At 47.7% G+C, this 23,750-nt stretch overlaps 2 protein-coding genes across 2 annotated transcripts in view; both read left to right on the plus strand.

The window, feature by feature from the left end:
- LOC133381477 (zinc finger protein 420-like) overlaps positions 1-10,777 on the plus strand; it is a 33,005-nt gene extending 22,228 nt beyond the window's left edge. Inside the window, exon 7 of the mRNA XM_061620633.1 lies at positions 8,334-10,777. Within this exon, the coding sequence (XP_061476617.1) occupies positions 8,334-10,198 (1,865 nt within the window). The 3' untranslated portion in view covers positions 10,199-10,777. The remainder of the gene's footprint in view (positions 1-8,333) is intronic.
- A 4,517-nt stretch (positions 10,778-15,294) lies between these two features.
- On the plus strand, positions 15,295-16,444 carry LOC133378930 (mamu class II histocompatibility antigen, DR alpha chain-like). The gene is made up of 3 exons (XM_061613543.1): positions 15,295-15,306; positions 15,620-15,884; positions 16,335-16,444. Exons 1-3 carry the CDS (start codon positions 15,295-15,297, stop codon positions 16,442-16,444), a joined length of 387 nt encoding a protein of 128 aa, XP_061469527.1.
- Positions 16,445-23,750: the final 7,306 nt, after the last annotated feature.

Raw genomic sequence — 23,750 nt, forward strand, 5'->3', positions numbered from 1 at the left:
ATCTGGACCTGAGATAATTTGTGAACACTAAAGGAAAAGATCCCGCTTGCCACATCTGTCTTCAGAGTGCGAGTGGAGGGCAGATGATGTCCACGCCTTGCCTGGGAGTATGAATGAGGAAGGCAATTGTTTCTTCTCCAGGGACTGGTGACCTTTGAGGAAATGTCCTTGCGCTTCACCCAAGAGGAACGGGCTCAGCTGGATCCAGACTAGAGAGCTCTGTACAAGAGATCATGCAGGAGATTCATGAGATGGCGACCTATTCTGTTAGAATTAGGAGAGGTTAAGGATAGCCTTCTTACTCCCTTCCTGGTACCCTGCTTCGCAAATCTGACCCACTGTGCATTTCAGATTATCCGGCAGAGCTGCCATCATTTCCTACACCCCCTTTTCCCAGACAAGAAGACTCTGGGGGGCCAATTTAGTGCTTATAATTCTGGGATCCTAGGGACAGCACACCCTGCGTTTCCCAGCCAGAGCCCTCTTTAACTTACTGTAAGGCCTAAAACCAACACTCTCCCTGTATTGCTGCCACCAGTCTGAAGAGTCAGCTTTTCTTTAGCACCTCAAAATCCTTTTACTCGGTAGTGAGGCACCCAAGTTTTGGCTCAAGTATCTACCTGATCCTAAGTCACTACTTACTTCCAGGATATTGGTCCTCTCAGGTGTAAACCTGTTTGGCTGGTCCACTGCAGGCTTTTTTGTGATGGTGGATGAGGCACAAAGGCTGCATATCACAGCCCACCTTTTAAGGCTATTTCCTCCCACACAGGTTTGCGGGGCACTGGGCTCTCTTGGATCAACTAAAGCTGAACTCACATAATGCAGGTGTTTGTGTGTTATGTGCCTTCAAGTCGATTACAACTTATGGCGACCCTAAGAATCAGCGACCTCTAATAGCATCTGTTGTAAACCGCCCTGTTCAGATCTTGTAAGTTCAGGTCTGTGGCTTCCTTTATGGACTCAATCCATCTCTTGTTTGGCCTTCCTCTTTTTCTACTCCCTGCTGTTTTCCCCAGCATTACTATCTTTTCTAGTGAATCATATCTTCTCATGACGTGTCCAAAGTATGATAACCTCAGTTTCATCATTTTAGCTTCTAGTTATAATTCTGGTTTAATTTGTTCTTGCTGTTCTTCTTATATGCCTTCAACTCGATTATGACTTATTTATTTAAAATATTTCTATCTTGCCCTTCTACCCTATAATAGGGCACTCAGGGTGGCTTACAAAAATAAAATCAAACACGTACATAATAAAATTGTAAACAGTAAAATCACAAAAACATTAAAATACATAAAATAGAATTAGAATACATAAAATACTATATATATACACACACATACATATATATAGGGAGTGGTACTAAAAGGACTACCAAGATAAAATTAAACGTAGAAGGCATAAAATCAGTGTCAGTCTCTACCTTCAGTCCCTCCCAAAGGCTCTCCGGAACAAGATCGTTTTCAGAAGTCTCCGGAAAACCAACAGGGAAGGAGCAGAGCGGACTTCTTGGGGTAGGGTATTCCAAAGCTTGGGGCCACAGGTGAAAAAGCTCTCTCCCGTGTGCCTGTCCAGAGGCAGATGATCTTAAATCCCGGGCAGGTACATATGGGTGTAAGTGGTCCCTCATGTACATTGGTCCAAGGCCATTTAGGGCTTCAAAGGTCAGAACCAGCACTTTGAATGGGGCCCGGAAACAAATTGGGAGCCAGTGGAGTCGATAAAGCACAGGGGTGATATGCTCTCTGCGCCGTGCTCCAGTTAACATTCTGGCTGCTGCATTTTGAACCAACTGCAATTTCCCAACTGTTTTCAAAGGCAGCCCCACATAGAGTGCGTTACAGTAATCAAGCCTCGATGTCACCAATGCATGTGTCACTGTGTCCAAGTCAACTGCCTCCAGGAACGGACGCAGCTGGTAGACCAGTTTGAGTTGGCCAAAAGCACTCCTGGCTACTGCAGCCACCTGATATTCAAGCAGCAGGGCAGGATCCAGGAGGACTCCCAAACTGCGGACCTGCTCCTTCAAGGGGAGTGCAACCCCATCCAGAACAGGTTGCAACCCCGTCCCTGGTGCAGTTTTCCCTTGACCAGCAGTACGCCCGTCTTGTCTGGATTAAGTTTCAGTTTGTTGGCCCACATCCAGCCCTTCACAGCCTCCAGGCACCGGTTTAGGATGAGCACTCCCTCCCTGCAATCAGGTGGTAGGGGGAGATACAGCTGAGTGTCATCAGCATATTGATGACATTGTACTCCAAATCTCCGGATGACCTCTCCCAGCGGTTTCATATAAATGTTAAAGAGCATGGGAGACAGAATGGAACCTTGTGGTACCCCACAGGCCAACGGCCAGGGGGTCGAGTAGTAGTCTCCCAGCACCACTTTCTGGGTCCTATCTGTCAGGTAGGACCGGAGTCACTGTAAAACAGTGCCTCCCAATCCCATCCCAGCTAGACGGCCCAGAAGGATACCATGGTCAATCATATCGAAGGCTGCCGAGAGGTCCAGTAGCACCAACAGGGATGCATTCCCCCTGTCTGATGCCCGGCGTAGGTCATCAAGCAGGGTGACCAAGGCAGTCTCTGTCCCATGGCCAGGCCTGAAGCCTGACTGAAAAGGGTCTAGATAGTCCAATTCATCCAGGAAAACTTGGAGCTGAGCAGCCACTACCTTCTCAATCACCTTGCCCAGAAAGGAGAGATTGGAGACTGGGCAAACATGTCACAGCCTGAGGGCTCAGAGTCTAATGTAGGGCCAGAGCACAAAAGACCCCAGACCACCTGGAAATGCATTGCCGGACAACACTGAGCAGAGAATGGTGCCCTTTCTTTGCTGCCATCACTGCCACATGATAGGCTTGAAAATGAGCTCTAGCCTGTGTTCGATCGGAAGCGGACTGAGTTTTTCTCCATCGTCGCTCTAGCTGTCGTCCCTGCTGTTTCATCAGGCCCAAGGTTTGAGTAAACCAAGGTGTATTATGGGCCTTCCCTGGTGGGAGAGGGTGCTTTGGAGCAATAGTGTCTACCGCCCGGGTCACCTCCGTATTCCAGAGATTGACCAGGGCTTCGGCAGTATCTCCAGCCATGCTGGGAATATCCCCCAGAGCATTCAGGAAACCATCTGGATCCATGAGTCTCCAGGGGCGGACCATCTTTATCAGCCCTTCAGGTTACCGGGGGCACAAAGTTTAAACTTTGTCAGGTGGTGATCTGTCCATGACAACGGAGTCACTAAGAACCCCTCCACCCTCAGATCACCTTCTTCCTGTCCCAAACAGAACACAAGATCAAGTGTGCGTCCTGCCACATGTGTTGGTCCAGATGATATTAGAGACAGCCTCACGGTTGTCATGGCAGCCATGAAGTCCTCAGCTGGACCTGTGAGTCTAACCTCGGCATGTATGTTGAAGTCACCCAGGACCATCAGCCTGGGGAACTGCAACACCAACGCCGAGACCAGCTCCACCAGCTCAGGGAGGGAGACTGCTGGGCAGCAGGGTGGACGGTACACCAACAGAATCCCCGCTCTGTCTCCTGACCCAATGCCAGGCACACACTCAAAGCTGGAGGTGTTGGGGACAGGGTACCTGGCAGGGGAGATAGATTCCCTGCAGACAATTGCGACCCCACCTCCCCGTCCCCTGGATCTAGGCTGCTGGAGTGCCACAAAACCTGGTGGGCAGAGCTGGGAGAGACCTACTCCGCCTTGGTCATTTAGCCAGGTTTCAGTAATACAAGCAAGGCCAGCGCATTCATCCAGGATTAAGTCCTGAATGAAAGTGGTTTTATTAGTCACTGACCTTGCATTCATCAGCAGGGCAGTGAGATCCAGGGCGTTCCCAGCATAGCTACCAGTGTCCCGAGGGTTGGAAGGGGGACCAGAAGGGATGCAAGCACGAAGATGTCTTATCTCCCTTCCCCTGTAACGGCCAGTCTGCCTCCCACCGCTATTCCGTCCCCTGCCCAGTATTACCTCAACGGCAGGACCCCGACTACTCCTACCCGGCACACGTTAAAAGAAGCCTGACACGGGGGGAGAGCCTTGGCTAGAGGTGGCCCTTAGGAAAGGGAGCTCGCTTCCCCCCCCATGAAGGGGAGCTTGTTTCCCCCCCCCGGCACTTGCCTTCTCCCTTGTTAGCCCCAGCTGGCTTCAGCCGGCACCCAGGCCTTGCAGGGAGTAGCAGTTGACACCCAAGGAAGCCTGCAGGTGGAGTTTAGCAGGAGGCCACAGCAGCAAGGTGTAGGTCCTGCTGGATTTCTCTCACCTTCTCTCAATTTGTGGCAACCCTATGAATCAGGGACCTCCAAGAGCATCTGTCATGAACCACCCCGTTCAGATCTTGTAAGTTCAGGTCTGTGGCTTCCTTTAGGAATCAATCCATCTCTTCTTTGGCCTTCCTCTTGTCTTTTTGAGTGAGTCATGTCTTCTCATTATGTTTCCAAAGTGTCATGAAAACCTGAATTCAAGATGGTTGTGTAGCAAAGAATTGTGGGGTTTAATTTGTTAATGTGGGATCTTAACAGGTTAACATTTGGCTTCTGTATTAGAACTATGAATTGGTAGTTTTATTTCCCACCTGCGGATAATCGGGGGCCCACCCTAACCACCGCCTTCTCAGTAGAAGCCAGCTCCATCAAGGTCATAAAGTCCTTGAAGTTTTAGGGAGGATGTTCCATTGGCCTGGTGATGATGGGCCCTTATTCCATGTAGAAATTTCCTGATTGGTTAATTGGATCCGGCCTGTTGCTAGGGTGTTTGCCATAAGTATGGGGCTCAAACCTTAAATTGCATTCCTCTCCTGGGTCCCATCATGCCTACTTGATGTTGCCTGCTGAGGTTCCATTTAGCATCAACTCTCCTGACTGTTCCTCTCTCTGAGGAGAGGGGGGCTGTGCAACTGTCTACCTGGGTGTAAGTATAGACTGGGCTAGATAGCTTTCTTGTTTTCTGTTGAGGCTGAACTCCCTCTGTTTTACCTTGCCCCTTTTGGGTGTTGATATTAAGGAACTCTTTTGCTGCTGAACTGCGCACCTCTTTTATTCTTTAATAAAGTTATTTCATTTACCAGTGTGTGTTCATTCAGGAGAGGGTTGGCCACTGACCACGACTACTGTGTGAATTGGGTATTTTGCCTAAAGGCTTCAGAGCAAGGAGTGTCTGTTTGGCTCTTGCTGTCTGTAATCCTTGGCAAGTTTTCTGGGGTCAGAGTTTCCCCTTGGCTCAGGGTGGTTAACCAGTCTAAAGAGTGGTGGCAGTCTACTACTCTGCAGGGCTGTTGTGAGCCAGCACAGCATTGGCAGAGAAGGATCTTTTGCCTGAGTAAATTGCCCTGGGTGGGGAATTGGCTTCTGGGATGGTGGAGGGTGTCCTGGGATGGCTCCCCTCCATCACACAAAGTATGATAACCTCAGTTTCATCATTTTAGCTTCTAGTGACAGTTCTGGTTTAATTTGTTCTAACACCCAATTATTTGTCTTTTTCGCAGTCCATGGTATGCGCAAAGCTCTCCTCCAACACCACATTCAAATGAATTGATTTTTCTTTTCACTGTCCAACTTTTGCATCCATGCATAGAGATCAGGAATACCATGGTCTGAAAGATCTTGACTTTGGTGTTCAGTGATGCATCTTTGCATTGGAGGATCTTTTCTCATAACTACCCTTCCCAGTCCAAGACTGCTTCCAATTTCTTGACTATTGCCTCCAGTTTGGTTAATGACTGTGCCAAGGTATATAATCCTTGACAAGTTCAGTGTCCTCATTGCCAACTTTAAAGTTATATAAATCTATTGCCATTACTTTAGTCTTCTTGATGTTCAGCTGTAGTCCTGCTTTTGTGCTTTCCTCTTTAACTTTCATCAGTATTCGTTTCAAATCATTAGTGGTTTCTGCTAGTAGTATGGTATTACCTGCATATCTTAAATTATTGATATTTTTCCCTCCAGTTTTCACACCTCCTTCATCTTGGTCCAATCCTGCTTTCCGTATGATATGTTCTGCATATAGATTAAACAAATAGGGTGATAGAATACACCCCTGTCTCACACCCTTTCCGATGAGGAACCAATCGGTTTCTCCATATTCTGTCCTAACAGTAGCCTCTTGTCCAGAGTATAGGTTGCGCATCAGGACAATCAGATGCTGTGGCACCCCCATTTCTTTTAAAGCATTCCATTGTTTTTCATGATCTACACCAGCCTTGTCCAACCTTTGGGCCACAGATGTTGCTGGACTACAGTTCCCATAATTCCTGACCATTGGCCATGCTGGCTGGGGCTGATGGGAGTTGCAGTCCAGCAACATCTGTGGCCCAAAGGTTGGACAGTCAAAGGCTTTGCTATAACCTATAAAGCACAGGGTGACTTCCTTCTGAAATTCCTTGCTCCGTTCCATTATCGAACTTATGTTTGCAATATCTGTGGTACCTCTTCCCATTCTAAAACCAGCTTGGACATCTGGCCCTTCGCACTCCATATATGGCAAGAGCGTTTACTTGCATGGCATATTAAGGCAATAGTTCAACAATTACTGCATTCCCCGAGATCCCCTTTCTTTGGAGTTGGGATGTATATTGTGTCAGCTTTTACAGGAAGATGTCAGCATCGGTGGGATCCAGGCTGGGCTATAAATTCCTTAGTATTTGTCAGGGTCATAAAGTCATTAGCCGGCAGCTTCGGTTATAATTCTGCCAGGCCAGAGAGTTAACCAGGGGGAAGGCGAGATAGGGTCAGAGGGTTTGTTCCGAGCTCACGTGCCAAGTCTGTGTCCAAGGATCATAGTCAATGGGAGATTCCTAGTCCAGCTTTCCGAGAGATCAGTCCGAGGGTCTGGGTTCTGGAAGCTAGGAGAAATGCAGAGGTCATGCCTGACGTTGTAGTCAGCAACACCCTGAGGCCAGGAGCTATCTTTTAAATCCCACTCCCTAAGACAGGTGTAGGTAATCAGTCCTCTGGCTTCTGTCTTAAACGGCAGGCTGAGGACACTGCTGCATGACTCTCTGTCATCTTCGCTCTGCAGGTGGGAGGGGAGTCTCTTGTCCACTGCCTGAATCTGGTTGAAGGGCTTCAGCTGTGTCCTGGACACTCTCCAGCTGAGAGGGAGTGGGAGCTGCATCCTCTGGAGCAGCCTTTCCCAACCAGTGTGCCTCCAGATGTTGTTGGACTACAACTCCCATCAGCCTCAGCCAGCATTGCCAGTGGTCGGGTATTATGGGAATTGTGGTCCAACAACATCTGGAGGCACACTGGTTGGGAAAGGCTGCTCTGGAGTTTCATCTGTTCTTCCCTCTGGGCCTGCTGTTGCTACTCATGAGTTGTCCTCCTCTTCCCCTATGAGGACTCCTCTGAAGGGGGCATGACATACTGAATGCTTCCAGTCTGAGGGCCATTGTTTTCTTTTCCATATTTGTTGACAACGTTTTGTCAAAATTTGGACAGATTCAGTCTCAATAGCTTGGAGCAACTCTATTGGTATGCCATCTGTTCCTGGTGATTGTTTCTTCCAAGTATTTTACGTGCAGCTTTCACCTCGCATTCTAAAATTTCTGGTTCTTCTTCATACGGATCATCCGTGAATGAATCTGTCATCCTTGCATCTCTTTTATAGAGTTCTTCAGTGTATTGCTTCCATCTTCCTTTTATATTGTCTCAGTCACTGTGTTCCCCTGTTGATTATTCAACATCCCTACTCTTGGTCTAAATTTTCCTTTAATTTCTTCCTGTACTTCTGCATAAAATCTTTCAATTTCCTCTTCTTCTGTGTTTGCTGTAGAAGCTCACAGAGAGCCATCTGACCTGGGGGGGTCTCATCTTCCAGCACTGTCTTGTGTTGCAGGTAACAGGGGGCTGACCTTTTTGGGAAGGAGGGAGGGGATGTGAGCTGCCCTCTGGCAGTGGAAAGGGCCATGTTTCTGTCAGACAGGATCCATCCTAGGTTTGTAAATTACAGCTGTGCATAAGTACTGGGCTCTCCACCTTAAATGGAGGAACAGGAGAGCAGATTTTTGTTACAGTTGTCTCTCTCTGTGTCTCTTTTCACAACCTGTTACCAAGCACCTACAGCTAAACTAACTCCGTACAAGGCCTCGAGCTTTGACAGTTAAACTTTGATATCAACAGAGCTCCAAGAAACATGTTTTCAAAGTACAAATCATAATATATTCACAGGATTTCTCCACAGCATTTTATCACCTTTCCTTTTCATTCCATCAGGATACATCTGGGGGGTCAAGGCTGAGGGAGAACCAAGTGAAGTATCACTCGAAAAAGCTGAGCAGAAACTGAGGAGTCAGGATGGAGCAAAGAGACAAGAGGAGAGACAGACTCACACAGGGGACAAACCTTATGAATGCTTCGAGTGTGGAAAGAGCTTCAGGTGGAGTAGCGCCCTTATGGTGCATCAAAGAACTCACACAGGAGAAAAACCTTACCAATGCTTGAAGTGTGGAAAGAGCTTCAGTGACAGTAGCCACCTTACTTCGCATCAAAGAACTCACACAGGGAACAAACCTTATACATGCTTGGAGTGCGGAAAGAGCTTCAGTTGGAGTAGCAGCCTTACTTCGCATCGAAGAACTCACACAGGGGACAAACCTTATCAATGCTTCGGGTGTGGAAAAAGCTTCAGTGAGAGATGCACCCTTACAGTGCATCAAAGAATTCACACAGGGGACAAACCTTATACATGCTTGGAATGTGGAAAGAGCTTCATTCGGAGTAGCAACCTTACTTCACATCAAAGAACTCACACAGGGGACAAACCTTATAAATGCTTCGGGTGTGGAAAAAGCTTCAGTGAGAGACACACCCTTACAGTGCATCAAAGAATTCACACAGGGGACAAACCTTATCAATGCTTGGAATGTGGAAAGAGCTTCAGTGACAATAGTGCCCTTACTTCACATAAGAGAAGTCACATAGGGGACAAACCTTATACATGCTTGGAGTGTGGAAAGAGCTTTAGTTGGAGTAGCTCCCTTATTTTGCATCAAAGAATTCACACAGGGGACAAACCTTATACATGCTTGGAGTGTGGAAAGAGCTTCAGTGACAATAGTGCCCTTACTTCACATAAGAGAAGTCACACAGGGGACAAACCTTATACATGCTTGGAGTGTGGAAAGAGCTTCAGTCATCATCACCATCTTACTTTGCATCAAAGAACTCACACAGGGGACAAACCTTATCAATGCTTGGAGTGTGGAAAGAGCTTCAGTCACAGTAGCAACCTTACTTCGCATCAAAGAATTCACACAGGGGACAAACCTTATAAATGCTTGGAGTGTGGAAAGAGCTTCCGTCAGAGTAGCAACCTTACTTCGCATCAAAGAACTCACAAAGGGGACAGACCTTATCAATGCTTGGAGTGTGGAAAGAGCTTCCGACAGAGTAGCACCCTTACTTCGCATCAAAGAACTCACACAGGGGACAAACCTTATCAATGCTTCGAGTGTGGAAAGAGCTTCAAGTGGAGTAGCAACCTTACTTCACATCAAAGAACTCACACAGGGGACAAACCTTATACATGCTTGGAGTGTGGAAAGAGCTTTAGTCAGAGTAGCTACCTTACTTCGCATCAAAGAACTCATACGGGGGACAGACCTTATAAATGCTTGCAGTGTGGAAAGAGCTTCAGTGACAGTAGCCACCGTACTTCGCATCAAAGAACTCACACAGGGGACAAACCTTATAAATGCTTCGAGTGTGGAAAGAGCTTCAGCTGGAGTAGCACCCTTATGGTGCATCAAAGAACTCACACAGGGAACAAACCTTATACATGCTTGGAGTGTGGAAAGAGCTTCAGTGACAGTAGCCACCTTACTTTGCATCAAAGAACTCACACAGGAGAAAAACCTTATAAATGCTTGGAGTGTGGAAAGAGCTTCAGTGACAGTAGCGCCCTTACTTTGCATAAGAGAAGTCACACAGGGGAGAAACCTTATACATGCTTGGAGTGTGGAAAGAGCTTCAGTCACAGTAGCCACCTTACTGTGCATCACAGAACTCATACAGGGGACAGACCTTATCAATGCTTGGAGTGTGGAAAGAGGTTCAGTCGGAGTAGCACCTTTACTTCGCATCAAAGAAGTCACAGAGGGGACAAACCTTATAAATGCTTGGAGTGTGGAAAGAGCTTCAGTCGGAGTAGCTACCTTACTTCGCATCAAAGAACTCATACAGGGGACAAACCTTATTAATGCTTGTAGTGTTGAAAGACCTTTCGTCAGAATGGCTACCTTCAGGCACATCAAAGGATCTGTTCAAGGGAAGAGATGTATAAATGCTTTGAATATGGAAAAAGCTTTAAGCAGAATTCAACTCTTTCTGTGCATCAAAGGATCCATACGGGGAAGCCAGGCTACCAACAGGATTTTTATGGGAAGTTTCAGACCCCTGACACTCTTCTTCTCTTAGCTTAACCCCAGACTGTTCCACTTCCCTTCACCTGCTATCTTGGTGGCCTGTCAGTTTTTCCTTTGCAGAGACAGAGAGGTTTTGGCTTTTCCAGAGATGGGTGAGCACCCAAGATGGATGCTGAGGCCAAGGGGGCTGCAGAAGCCAAAATGGCCTCTCCGTTGTCCAGTTTCCCCCCATCGTATCCCCCCCTCTGGCAGTTTCTAGCTGCCAAATTCAATATTCAATTAATGACATTTCATCATCATCATCATCATCATCATCATTATTCTTGCTTATTTCTACCCTTCCTTTTGGCCAAAAGGCCCTCAAGGTGGCTTAAAAAACACACAACACAAATATAAAAATACATCAATAAAAACAATACAATTTACAAAAAGCAGCAGTTTCATCTATTACTTTATGTACTCCCTCTAGATCTTCCCTCTCTGTCATTGTTACCTCCATGTGCATCATTCTAACATCAGTTTTCGTGATGGACTTAGTAGTCTTTGTCACACAGCGTCTAATACAACATAACACCAACTGGACTGTTACATATATGAGCACAAGCAAGCATAATCCCATTATAACATATTTTAGCAGATTTTTTACTAGGCCATTCCCTAGCCATTCCCACCAATCAAAATCGCTACTCCTGTCAACATAAGCTACTTCTGCTATCTGCTCAGCATGATATATTATGGAGTTAGCATGGGATTCAATCTCTCCAACTGAACTGTTTATGTAGGAACAACATTCCCTCCCAATGATGGCGCAAGTCCCTGCATCCATAGCGAGCAAATAGTCCAGTGCCATCCTGTTTTAGAGAACTGTTTTCCTTATTAGGGTTTGGGTTGCGGGTAGGGTCTTTATAGTCATAGAGGCCACAGGAAGAGCTTCTTTGGTCTCATTTGCAAGAATTTCTACTACAGATTGAAGTCTGAATACTCCAGAACCTACGGTGGCTGTGCCAGCCAAAGGCAGGAAAGGCCACCCTATTATTGAGCCCATCGTTAAGGGCCTGCAGTTTTCTATGCCCCATTGTGCAGAGGGGCAAGCAGGTTTTGATTTCACTCTTTTTTCTCTGATTGGTGAGGCTCTCATTGTTCCTGATTCTACCAACTGGGAGTACCTGAGTGACCCTGACAGCTGGTATAAGCCAGGCAACATAGCAGGGGCCAATCCAGTATTTTGGCAATATTTTTAGGCTCTATTGCCAGAACAGTGATGTCCTATTAGAGCTTCCCATGCGCCTTTGTGGAAGGGGGAAAGACCAGGTTTTACATGGTTGAACTTACTACCTTTGGTAGTAGGGCCCAGCTATTCCCCACCAAGGGACACCACCACCTGGATCATGAGGGTTGCTAGTCCCGTTCCAAAAACACTCTCCCCAGTCGTTCAGGTATTTACAATCCCATACCTGAGGACCACCAGAATTGGTAAAGGCAGAACAATGGATCATGTTATCAATAGAATAGTTAAAGGAAGCATGAAAATCATGATAACGTTGGCAGAAAGTGGGATTCTGGGTGTCGTTATTTCTCCGGTCCCCTTCAAGAGTGAAATAATGTTGGTGTTTACTTACACTAACCTCTCTACCTTTCTTTCCTTTGGTCTTGTTTCCCAAAAAACAGAACTCACCCAATTTTGGCAGGACCTACCAAACCCCATTTTGTTGGGCCACGGGGGCTATGTCCCTGGTAGAATTTGCGCTGAACCATTTCCATTCCATAGGCATAAAAATGGGGGCAGTGTCAGTGATGTTCTCTTCAGTGAAAGGGATGGGTACAAGGGGAACGCCTCCCCATGGACAGGGAGGAGGGAGCATATCCAACAGTTACTCACATTATAGATGGAAGCAATTCTTTGGGTAAGTTGGAAATAGGTGTTGGATCTATAGGATCCTGTCACTAGAGTGAAAGAGACCAACATGTATATAAAGAAACACTCCCCCTTTTCCCATTTTCCAGTATTATTTTGGCTTGCCTCTTCAGGCAACTCTTCAAGATTTCGTTGTCACTTATCTTCCTCAATCCAGCAGGAGTTTTAGGATGAGAAACACGAGCCAAATTCACCTGTAGCACCAGAACCCCTCTTCCCTTCAGTGTCTAAGGTGCCCGGGAATCCAGGTGCCACAATGAGTGTGGAAGATACAAGGTCAAAAGGGAAATTGTTTCATGGGTCAAAGTCACAGCTGCCTGTCAGCGCTAAGGCTCACAACAGGACCTTTCTTAAGGCTTTATTCTGACCCGTAGCTACTGTCTCCAGCAGTCTGCCAATCTGCACCCCAGATGCTGGTAATTGGGCTGTTAGGACTCCGGACCAGCTGCCGTTCTTTTAGGTCCCGGATCATGGGAAAACTTGGTCTCACTTGCATCAGGTACAGAATCGGTCGGCAGAGGTGCAGAAGGTAGACCTCTGGGTTCAGCTCAGCTCCAATGTTCTTGTGCTGTGACACGTGTCCAGTTGTTTGCACTTTGCACCTTGATGGCAGAACGGGCCGTCAGCATCTCTAGATGTGGACCTTGCCACCACTCACCAGGGAGAGTGGGATGACCAGGCTCCATGAGAGGCTCTGGAAAGGCCTCTTTGACCTATGAATGCAATGTTCTAACAGCATCAATTAATACACAACAGTACTTCAACAAGGCTTCATCCTCTAACGTGGAAAAGGTGGTGAATAAGGCATGCACATGGGCCATGCCATCAAAACCTCTTATGGAGACAATCCATGCTCAAGATTAGCAGTGTTGGAAGTGGGGCAAGAGCACCTCCTGTTTTTGTTCTTATGCTTATGTTAACATAAGGGAGATAAAGTGAGGGTCCTGCAGCTGGCTAGGCTTGGCTACCTTTACCTGTGCTGTGCTCTGATTTGTCTTCCTTCCGTTGCAGACTGATTTGTCTTAGGGAAGCTTATCTGACCCTCCTCCTTCCTCCCTCTCTCTCTTCGTCTTGAGTATCTGGGAGAAAGGACATGTTCCTCTCTCCCTTCTGAGCCATGAGGGCAACTCCCACATCTGGCGTTGCACCTCCAACTTAGTTAGTTAGAAGTAGGTGTGCCTTTCCTATCTACTATGTATTAATATAAATAAAGTAGCTTTTCTTATTTTACTAAGTCTCAAGCCTCAATGATCTCGCTGCAGGGTAAAAGCCTGCTTCTAAGGTAAACACACACACACAAGCATTTCAGACCACTGTTAAACTCTGCTTTATTATTTAGGTACAAAGTTATTTTACATAACAACAAGCAGCACTTCTGATGAGAAGAAGGGCAAGTGGTCGAGCATCTGACCACTCATTTTAAACACCTGTCCAGTAAAATGAGATCCACAGTCACTGTCCAGGAGAAGGAGGCCAGACCATGGGATGAGGTCTCTGTCCAATTTCTTTGCCACTATGAAGGCATCTGCATGTCTGGCAGGTATTTCTCAACCCATCCTAAAAACATGTCAAGTAAAACCAATACATATTTATATCCTGCACACTGAAACATTTCTCTGGAATCCTCATTTTCATTGGCGATCACTCGTGGCCAACTAAGATTGTCTTCCAAGACAAGGTCTTTAACGGCGGGTCCGTAAGTGACTGTGGAGGCCAATTCTGGATCCACACAGCCTCCTACAGTGAGGACATAAGTTTCCAGATGGAAGATGGTCACAATGAGGGTTTGTTTGACGTGCCTTCCACTTTGCTTGTTTGTCCTGTTCGCCCTGTATTCGTGCTTCTTTGAAGTCCATAGCACCTTTGATAATAGCTGACCTCCAATTGGGACACTCATTGGCCACAGCTTCCCAGGTCTCTATGTTCATGTTACATTTTTGTAGATTAGCTTTAAGAACATCTTTAAACCTCTTTTGCTGTCCGCTGATACTCCATTTTCCATCCTTAAGTTGAGAGTAAAGTAGCTGCATTGGAAGACAGTGATCAGGCAACATGGCCGGTCCAGCGAAGTTGATGTTGAAGGATCATTGTTTCAACACTGGTAGTCTTTGCTTCTTCCAAAACGCTAACATTAGTCTGCCTGTCTTCCCAAGTAATTTGCAGAATTTTCCAGAGGCAGCGTTTGTGGAATCTTTCAAGAAGTTGGGAGTGGCATTTATAGATAGTCCCTGTTTCACAGGTGTACAGTAAGGTCGGTAGTACAATGGCAGACATAGACAGCAAGACCACCCGTGCCCAGAATGGTGCAAAGGGGGGGATGTGTTATGTATACGCAGAGTAACTCAGAGGTTTGTGCATTTACCTTAGAAGCAGGCTTTTACCCTGCATTTAGATCACTGAGACTTAAGACTTAGTAAAAAAAGAAAAGCTACTTTATTTATAGAAATACATAGTAGATAGGAAAGGCATACCTAGTTCTAACTAACTAAGTTGGAGGCGCAATGCAGCATATCAGTTTACAACAGAAGGAAGTTAGGTAGAGAACAACACAGGTAAAGGTTGGCAAGCCTAGCCAGGTGGAGGTCCCTCACTCTATCTTTCTTCTGGAATACACAGAAGAACCCAAATAGGAGTGGCTCCTGCCCCATTTCCAACAGGATGGAGGGAGGACCCAGGCAGGTGGGAGGGGTTCCTTGTGGCTTCTGTGACAAAACCCTTCAGCCTCTTCTGCTGCCCCAGAAATCCTGCCCGAGGGAAGCAACCAATGCATAGGATCATAGAACAGTAGAGTTGGAAGGGGCCTATAAGGCCATGGACTCCAGCCTGCCTCACACGGACAGGCTGAAAGGGAAGGAAGCCCCACACAGAGAGAGAGAGAGACACTGCTGCATTTGATAGGACAAGCACAAATGTTCTCACACTTAAAAGGAAAAGATGCCCCCAGATTCTCACAGAAAGGGAATATCCTGGGATGTTGCAGGAGAGGGCTTCCTACATCAGCAGGGGATTGGACTAGATGACCTCTGAGGTACCTTTCAGCTATATGAATCTGTGACTCCAGTCTCCTGCCCAGAGGGGTGGCGAAGGGGATGGGCATCACAAAGAGTCTCAGGGCCTCCTCTCTGGCTCAGCTGAAGCTGCGCGCCCTGGGGAGGGCATAAAAGGGATTTCCACAGAGTGGCTCCCTGGAAGAGGCGTCGAGGACCAGGAATGGCAGGCCTTGGAGGGGATGCCCCTTGTGACCAGGGACTGCCAAGGTAACACAGGGGCCGCCCAGGAAGGAATGAGCCTCCAGAGGAAACAGAGGATTGATCCCTGGCCTTGTCCTACTCCTGCCTCAGTACCCGGAAGACCCCGTGGAGCTGGGGGACCCCAACGTCTTCATCTGCTTCATGGACCGCTTCTCTCCCTTGGTGCTGAACATCACCTGCCTGAAGAACAACGGGGTGGTCTCGCAGGGCATGGAGGAGACCAGCTTCTATCCCAGTGTGGACAACACCTTCTGCAAGTTCTCCTACCTCCCCTTCGTCCCGGAGCAGAGGGACTTCTACATCTGCCAGGTGGAGCACTGGGACCTCCCCGAGGGGAGCACGGAGAAGATCTGGTGTTAGTACACAGCCTGTTTGGGCTTCTCCCTGGACTTCAAAAAAATCAGAAAATCAGAGTAATTGATGTAAATTAAGGACACTTACACTTTTCTTGCCAGCTGTGGGGCACAGTAAGGTGCTCAGACCCCTTCCGGGGTTTCAGGAGGTAGATGGTGCCTCTTGTTTGAATTTTTCAAGTGTATCTTAAGGCTTAGAAACTTGTAATGGTTTTGTTTTTTAAAGTTAAACATGGGATTTGCTTATGGGCAGCTTTTGGGATGCCTTTCTTTGGCAGGCACTTGAGTAATTAATGGAGCTTTGAGATTTGTGGGACAACCCCCCCCATCCAGCTGGGGATCAGGTGATGGGGAGATGCAGGACTCCTGGATTCTCAGCTGACCAGGGACATGCAATCACAGAGCCCATTCTAACCCCTCTCCTGTCTCTTTGCACCCCCACCCACCCCCAGATTCCAAGGCTCCATCTCCCATCCCTGAGATGATGGAGAACGTGCTCTGTGCCGTGGGCTTGGCTGTTGGCATTCTGGGCATCATCGCTGGCACCATCTGTTTGGTTTAAATGAAATAGGAACAGTTTGTAGTCCTGTTTCTTAGCAAAGTATATATGCAGCAGCAGAATTGAGAATAACCAGCCCCACTTTCCTCTTATGCACGCTAGTTAAATAAACAACAGTCTTCTTAGATAAAAAGTATAAAGAAGGTTTAATAGCAACCTTTCATATGTTCAGGAAACATAGGCTCTAGCTTAGATAGAAAAAGTAGAAGGCTTAGTCCATGGTAATGGTCATCTTGGAAGAGAAGCATGTGTATGCTCCTCACTCCCTCAAGCTTAATGGAGAATATGCAAAGAGATCAATAATCCCTTAACAAAAGGAAGAGGAAGAGAAGGAGGTACCCTTTAGGAAGTTACATCATGGTCAACAAGCACATAGTGATATCCCCCAATTCTAGTTAGAAGGAACATCTCCCTTTACAGGGGACATGCAAGCTTGCTTATCCCAACACCATTCTCTTCTTCAAGGCCATGTGGATGAACGAGGCCAGGGTCCCAGGATGCTCCCCTCTTCAGCAAGAGTCTGCCTCCAGGCCAGCAGATTGGGAAGACGGATCAGGGCTGGGAAGGTGTGGGAGGAACCCAAATCTCATACCCAATGCAATGTGACGGGGCCCTCGAAGCTGGCATGCTCCACCTAGCAGGCATAGATGTCTCCATGCTTTGGCTGCTCCTCCAGCATCACCTCGATCTGGAAGGTCCAGTCCCCATTCCAGGTGAGGTCTGTGGTCCACACTCTGGTCTCCTCCTTCCCGTTCCTGAACCACTTGATCTCGATCGTTGTGGGGTAAAAGGCGGCCACAGTGCAAATCAGCAAAGAGTTGTGGGACACAGAGTCATATTCTGCAGGGGTGATGATCACCTTGGGCTGGACTGCAAGGGGGACAGAGAAGATCATGGAGGGGTCAGAAGGGGAAAGGGAGAGGAGTGGAAGGAAAATCTTCCAATGAAGGAGAGAGAGAGACTACCAGCCCTAAAACTCCTTCCAACCTCCTGCTCCCACAACAACCAGTTCCTTTTCTGAACCCCCCCATCTCTCTCAAAGGGACCCCTCACAGTTTCTCCCTTGTGGCCCCATTAAGGGCCTGACTGTATGTGAAGCTCAGCCACACTTGGAGATTAATATATATTACTCTAAAACATTTTTTAAATCCTGTTAGTTATCTCAGTAGTTTTGTGGTTGGTGCAGAACATTTGGAAGTGGGAGCACGTTTTAGATTTATACCAGCCCTTAGGAAACATACTGACTCATTATTTTACCTATACAATTAAAATAGTAAGAAGTAACTGTGAAAGTGCATTGCTCTACTTTCGACAGCCCCTGCCCTGCCCCATCCCCAGTAGTTACAGGCTTCAGATCACTCCTCCTAGGAATCAGTCACCTGTGCAACTGAACAAAAGAGGGCTTTTGCATCAGTAAAACATGCACTAATCAGCCTAGATGAAGACCGGTGGAAGCCTCAGAGCTGTATGAATTTGCAGGGGTGGAGTACTCATAAAAATGTGGAACTTTATAGTATAAAGATACATCACTCTAGTAAGTTAAAAGAACCCAAATGGGATGCCTCCGATACAAGCCCTAAGTTCCCCTTCTCAGCCATTTTATGCCTCCTTCTATATCTTCGCACCAGCCATGCAAGGTAAGTTAGGCTGAGACTTGGTGACTGGCCCACGTTTGGAAGTGAGCAAAAACAATGAGGCAAGTTTAAAATACAAAACTGTACTGTCAAAGATTGCCCCTCTGGGGTCCTTTGACCTCACCACCCCAAGGGGGTTCTTTGCTTCCGAGAACAGTCCCAATTTCCTTGGGCCACTACTTCCCAGGCAAACTCTCACCTTCCCAGGATTAGTTACACCCAGTACCAACCCTGGAAGGGGTACACTGTCACCACCCCTTTAACGGCTCCCACTCTGAATAATGGGAATTCAGAGCACTAACTAAGATCCTAGTGCAGACCTATTGTTAAACTTTCTGCTCTAGGGCGTTAACCCAAAGTAACCAACGGTAGTCAGTAGTGACCAGCGATCAAGGATTGGAGTTAGAGTCATAAGCTCCAAGCAATACACACCATTAATGAAAGGGTAGTTTATTTAAAAGAAAATAAAGGTACATACAAAAGAGAGTATATATTTCCTTTAAAGCTGATTGCCCTCAACTGGGCTAAACAAGAGATACATTTGCATAATACTGTGAGAGATTCAAACAGACAATGAATACAACAAATCAGCCTAACCTAGCTATACTCACTTCAAGTTGAACGCCTGGTTCCCAACAGCATATCAGCATTGTCAGGCAAGTCAAAGTAGTTGGAATAAGGGAACAAATAACTGAAGGATCACCCTTTATTTTTATGGGGTTTAGCTGGCAACAGGGAGGGGGGCAATTAGCCATCCTAGGCGCCCCTTCCGTGATCACCTTATCTGAAGATAAGGAGGGCTAGACCCACCCAGCGGTGCTGATCTGCAATACCCAACCTCCTGACTTTGATCTCAGGAAGCAGATAAGAGGTAACAGATAAGGTTCACCTACATCTTTTTGACATTAGCAAATTGCCTGTCTGGCACTATAGCACTTGAACTTCTCCAGCAGAGAGCATCCCAGGGATCAAGAAAGCTTCCAGAATTCTCTCTGGTTGAACCATTTTAGCTTGCCAGACTTAGCTATTCTTGACATGCACACGCTCAGAGTATTTTCTTTTTGTTTAATAGGTTGCTAGAATGTTTTCTGTTCATGTTTTGCTGATAGTAGTGAAACTGCACATGGTCAGAGTATTTTTTGTAATCCATTAAAGCTTCTGGAATAATAAATGTAGTAAGTCTTTAAGACACCTCAAGATGTATTTTCTGGTACCTTATCCCACGCATTTCCTTTTTGGGGGAAATGGACCCCCTATCTGGGGAACTGTACCAGGGCTCAACCACCTTAATATGGCTGTGGGTTACATCGATCTAAAAATAAAACTCTGAAATCAGTTAAAACAATTTACAATAAAGAGATAGGCCGGGTTCTAAAAACATCTCTCTCAAGGATCAAAGGAAAGGGTGCAAAATGTGCCTTCAGCAAATCCCCAGCCGTGAAGACTGCAGGCTAAAACCAGCACCTTCAATTGGACCCAGACTCAAACGCAAGAATTTGGGCTGAGAGCCCATCACATCTGACTCTGCCAGCCTTAACCAGCCAACATAGGCAATGATCCATTTTAAACAGAGTGGCCTTCACAGCCTCAGGCATCCTATTCACATCGCCCAGGGAAAGAAGACCCAAGTGATGCAAGAGGTTGATTCTATGGCTGCTGGGAGAGAAGATCCTGCCTTCACTGTCTGCAGCGTCCACGCTGGGCCAACACCATTTTTAGTGGGAAAATGCCATCAGGGTGGAGTAGCGTACATGCCAGTTTTCCACTTTGGACTGGAGCCTCTAAGGCCTGCATTTGGGGACAAATGCCTGTTAGTTGTCCTGTAACAGGTCCAGTGGGAAATTCCCTTGGCCACCAGGTGGCGGTGTCGTCTATGCATCCTGCCTTGCATGACCAGTGGAAGAAAATACATTTTGCTCCAAGATGCTCAATTTGTGAGAAGGGCAGAAAGGTAGGACTGAACCCGGATTGACTCACTCCTCTGCTTGGAGAGCAAGAGCTCATAGAAAGGCCCCCCTTTAACCTATGGGGAGGGCCCCCATTAAAGGCCCAGCCCTTGTTCTCCTTCTGGAGCTAAATACTGGTTTTCAAATCAATATCCCCCACCTTTCAGTGTCCATGTGTGGAATTCAGGGCCCCAAGAAATATCTGAGGCAGGTGGGACCATCTTGCAGGGACTCTGTTCTTTGACAGGTTAACATAAGATTGGGATTGAAAATGGACTGCCTTCAAGTCGATCCCGACTTACAGCTACCCTATGAATAGGGTTTTTATGGTAAGCAGTATTCAGAGGGGGTAGTCCTCCCCAGCTGGCTAGGGCCCGCTCAGCTTGCCACAGCTGCACAAGCCAGCCCCTTCCTTGTCTGCCACTGCCAGCTGAGGGGCAACTGGGCTCCTTGGGGCTCTGCAGCTTGCCCACGGCTGCACAGGTGGCAGGGCCCGTAACCCCTGAGCCACTCCCTGTGGGGTGATCTTTAGCTGGCCCTTGACACCCAGGAGACACAAGCAGGGATTTGAACTCACAGACTCTGGATTCCCAGCCAGGCTCTCCTCCCCACTGTGCTATACCAGCTGTTCTTAATATTGCGATTAAGAAAGGCTTTTTAAAAGGTGCTCCTGGATGGCTGAGCGGAGCCTGATTCTGAATGACTAAAAAAAAAAATCCCCCCAAAATGGAGAGCCTAGGAAAACTCCCAGTGGATACAATCATGCCTTGGTAAGTGCCACCAATAAGTTGTATACAAAAGCGGTAAGGACAGCAAAGAAGCTTTATTTTGCTGCCTCTATTAGATCATCCCTATGCCGCCCAGCGGAGCTTTTTAAAGTCGTGCGTGGGCTCTTACACTCTGGCCCCCACGATACTACGGAAACATCGGAAGCCCGCTGCAATGAAATTGCTGGACACTTTCAAGATAAGATTGCATGTATCCGCAGGGATCTTGACTCCGATGTTGCGACAGATGAATCCATTGAAGTGTCCGGAGCACGGCCTTGTCCTTCATTATTGGATGAGTTTCAGTTGGTGCAGCTCGAGGAAGTGGACAAGGTGCTTGGAATGGTTCGGGCAACCACGTCTGTTCTGGATCCTTGCCCATCTTGGCTAGTGAAAGCTAGTAGGGCTGGGACCACCGGTTGGGCCAAGGAAGTGGTTAATGCCTCCTTGAGGGAGGGAGTAGTCCCTGGTAGCCTCAAGGAGGCAGTAGTGAGACCTCTTTTAAAGAAACCCTCCTTGGACCCAGATAACTTGAACAACTATAGACCGGTGGCGAATGTCCCTTTTTTGGGCAAGGTTTTGGAACGGGTGGTTGCCGGCCAGCTCCAGGCGCTCTTGGATGAAACCGATTATCTAGATCTACATGCATCTACATGCAGCCGCTGGGTGCGGTCATCAGGAGTTTTGGAGTGCGTTGCCATCAATATGCTGATGACACGCAGCTCTATTTCTCCTTTTCATCTTCTTCAGGTGAGTCTGTTGATGTGCTGAACCGTTGCCTGACCGCGATAATGGACTGGATGAGAGCTAATAAACTGAGATTCAATCCAGACAAGACCGAGACACTGCTGGTGAACGCCTTCCCTGCTCAGATGGTGGATGTTCACCCTGTTCTGGATGGGGTTACACTCCCCCTGAAAGAACAGGTACGTAGTTTGGGGGTTCTTTTCGATTCTTCCTTGTCTCTCGAGGCCCAAGTGGCCTCGGTGGCACGGAATGCATTTTACCATCTTCGTCTGGTAGCCCAACTACGCCCCTATCTGGACAGGGACGACCTCGCCTCCGTTGTTCATGCTCTGGTAACTTCAAGATTGGATTACTGTAATGCGCTCTATGTAGGGCTGCCCTTGAAGACAGTTCGGAAGCTTCAGCTGGTGCAGAACGCGGCTGCCAGACTATTGACGAGGACCAGTCGGTCTTCGCATATAACACCTATTCTGGCACGTCTGCACTGGCTCCCTATTTGCTTCTGGGCGAGATTCAAGGTGCTGGTTTTGACCTATAAAGCCTTACACGACGTGGGACCTCAATACCTTGTGGAACGCCTCTCTCGCTATGAACCTACCTGTTCACTTCATTCAGAATCTAAGGCCCTCCTCCGGGTACCAGCTCATCGGGAAGCCCGGAGGGTGGTTACTAGATCTAGGGCCTTTTCTGTGGTGGCCCCTGAGTTGTGGAACAGCCTCCCCGAAGAGGTACGCCTGGCGCCTACACTTCTATCTTTCTGGCGCCAGGTAAAGACCTTTTTATGCTCCCAGGCATTTTAATCTTTTAATTTTCTTAATCTTTCTACTTTTAACATGTATCCTTCTTAATTTGTGTTGTATTTCGTTTTTGTTGTGCTTTCCGTTGTTTGTTTGTACATGTTTTTGTGATTTTTTACTATGATATATTGTATTTTATCTTGTTTGTTCACCGCCCTGAGAGCTATTCTGCTAAGGGCGGTATATAAATTGAAATAATAAATAAATAAATAAATAAATAAATTGTTAAAATAAACACGTAATAATAATAATTGATGAACTAAAATTATTTTTTTAAAAACCTCCACGCAGATTCTGTTTCTCCTTTGAAACTCACTGAAATCCTCTCCGCCTACCCACTACAGACATGACAGGAGTTGCTTCTGCTGCCCTGAGGCTGAACAGGGGATGCCTGGCTGAGCTGGGGGTGGCTAAGCCAGGGTCCACATCCAGCCCCCAAACATTTCCATGTGGGGACCCCAAGGGCACCCCCCCAGCTCTGGCCACCTCTGCTGGCTCTTCTCTCTTCCCCATTCCTCTTTCTGGGGCGTTCTTGCGAAGCCAGCTGCCCCAGAGGAAGAAGCAGGCCCTTCTCAAAAGGTAAGGGGGGCCCTTTCCTCCCTCCCCCTCCCCGTTTGTTCACCCCACTACACTGTGATGGGCTGGAAATCCTCCTCTTCCCCCCCCCGCTCCTCTCCTAATTGACAGAAGAGTTTGGCATCCTGCAGTAGCGCAGTCCCGATCCTGTGCATGTTTACTCAGAAGTAAGCACCCCCCTTCACTGGCGCTGCCCCGCCCCGAAAGGGCGTGTCTCGAGGGAGAGACCTGCAAGCGCTGCTCCCAGAGTTTGGGGCCGGGCTCTTCTGGGCCAGGAAGCCCCGCAGGACGGCCAGCCAGCCGGGGCTCCACCGGTTCCCCCCCCCGTCCCCCCCCCCCCCGGCCACTCAGAGGCAGAGCCGAGGCGGAGAGAGGGCTGCGGAAAGCCGGGCCCCGCGCCTCGGATCCTTCCCTCCCCAACCGCGCCAGGCGTGTAGATCGGGTGCTTGTGCCGGCAGAAGCGCTCCATGCTGGCCATCAGGCGCCGCAGCTGCTCCTCTTTGTAACGTTCCACTTCGGGCTCGGCCATGGCGACGCACGGCTGCTTCAGACCAGGGACTGCCAGGGTCACATGGGGGCCGCTCAGAAAGGAATGACGCTCCAGAGGACACAGAGGATTTGATTGAGAGGTATCGCGGAATTGCAGGGATGGCATCAGGAAGGCTAAAGCTGAGAATGAGGGGCTTCATTTTTCTAACTTAAGCATGAAAGGGGAGACTGCGTGTTAGCTACTGAGAAGAGTCTTCTCAGAAGCTGAGTCACCTCCTTTCACTCTGATTAGCGCTAGTCATAACAAAAGGATAAACGACTCTTTTGGGTGGCAAACACTCCCCTTTCATACT

Source organism: Rhineura floridana, chromosome 3 (genome assembly GCF_030035675.1).
Source record: "Rhineura floridana isolate rRhiFlo1 chromosome 3, rRhiFlo1.hap2, whole genome shotgun sequence".
NCBI lineage: Eukaryota > Metazoa > Chordata > Lepidosauria > Squamata > Rhineuridae > Rhineura > Rhineura floridana.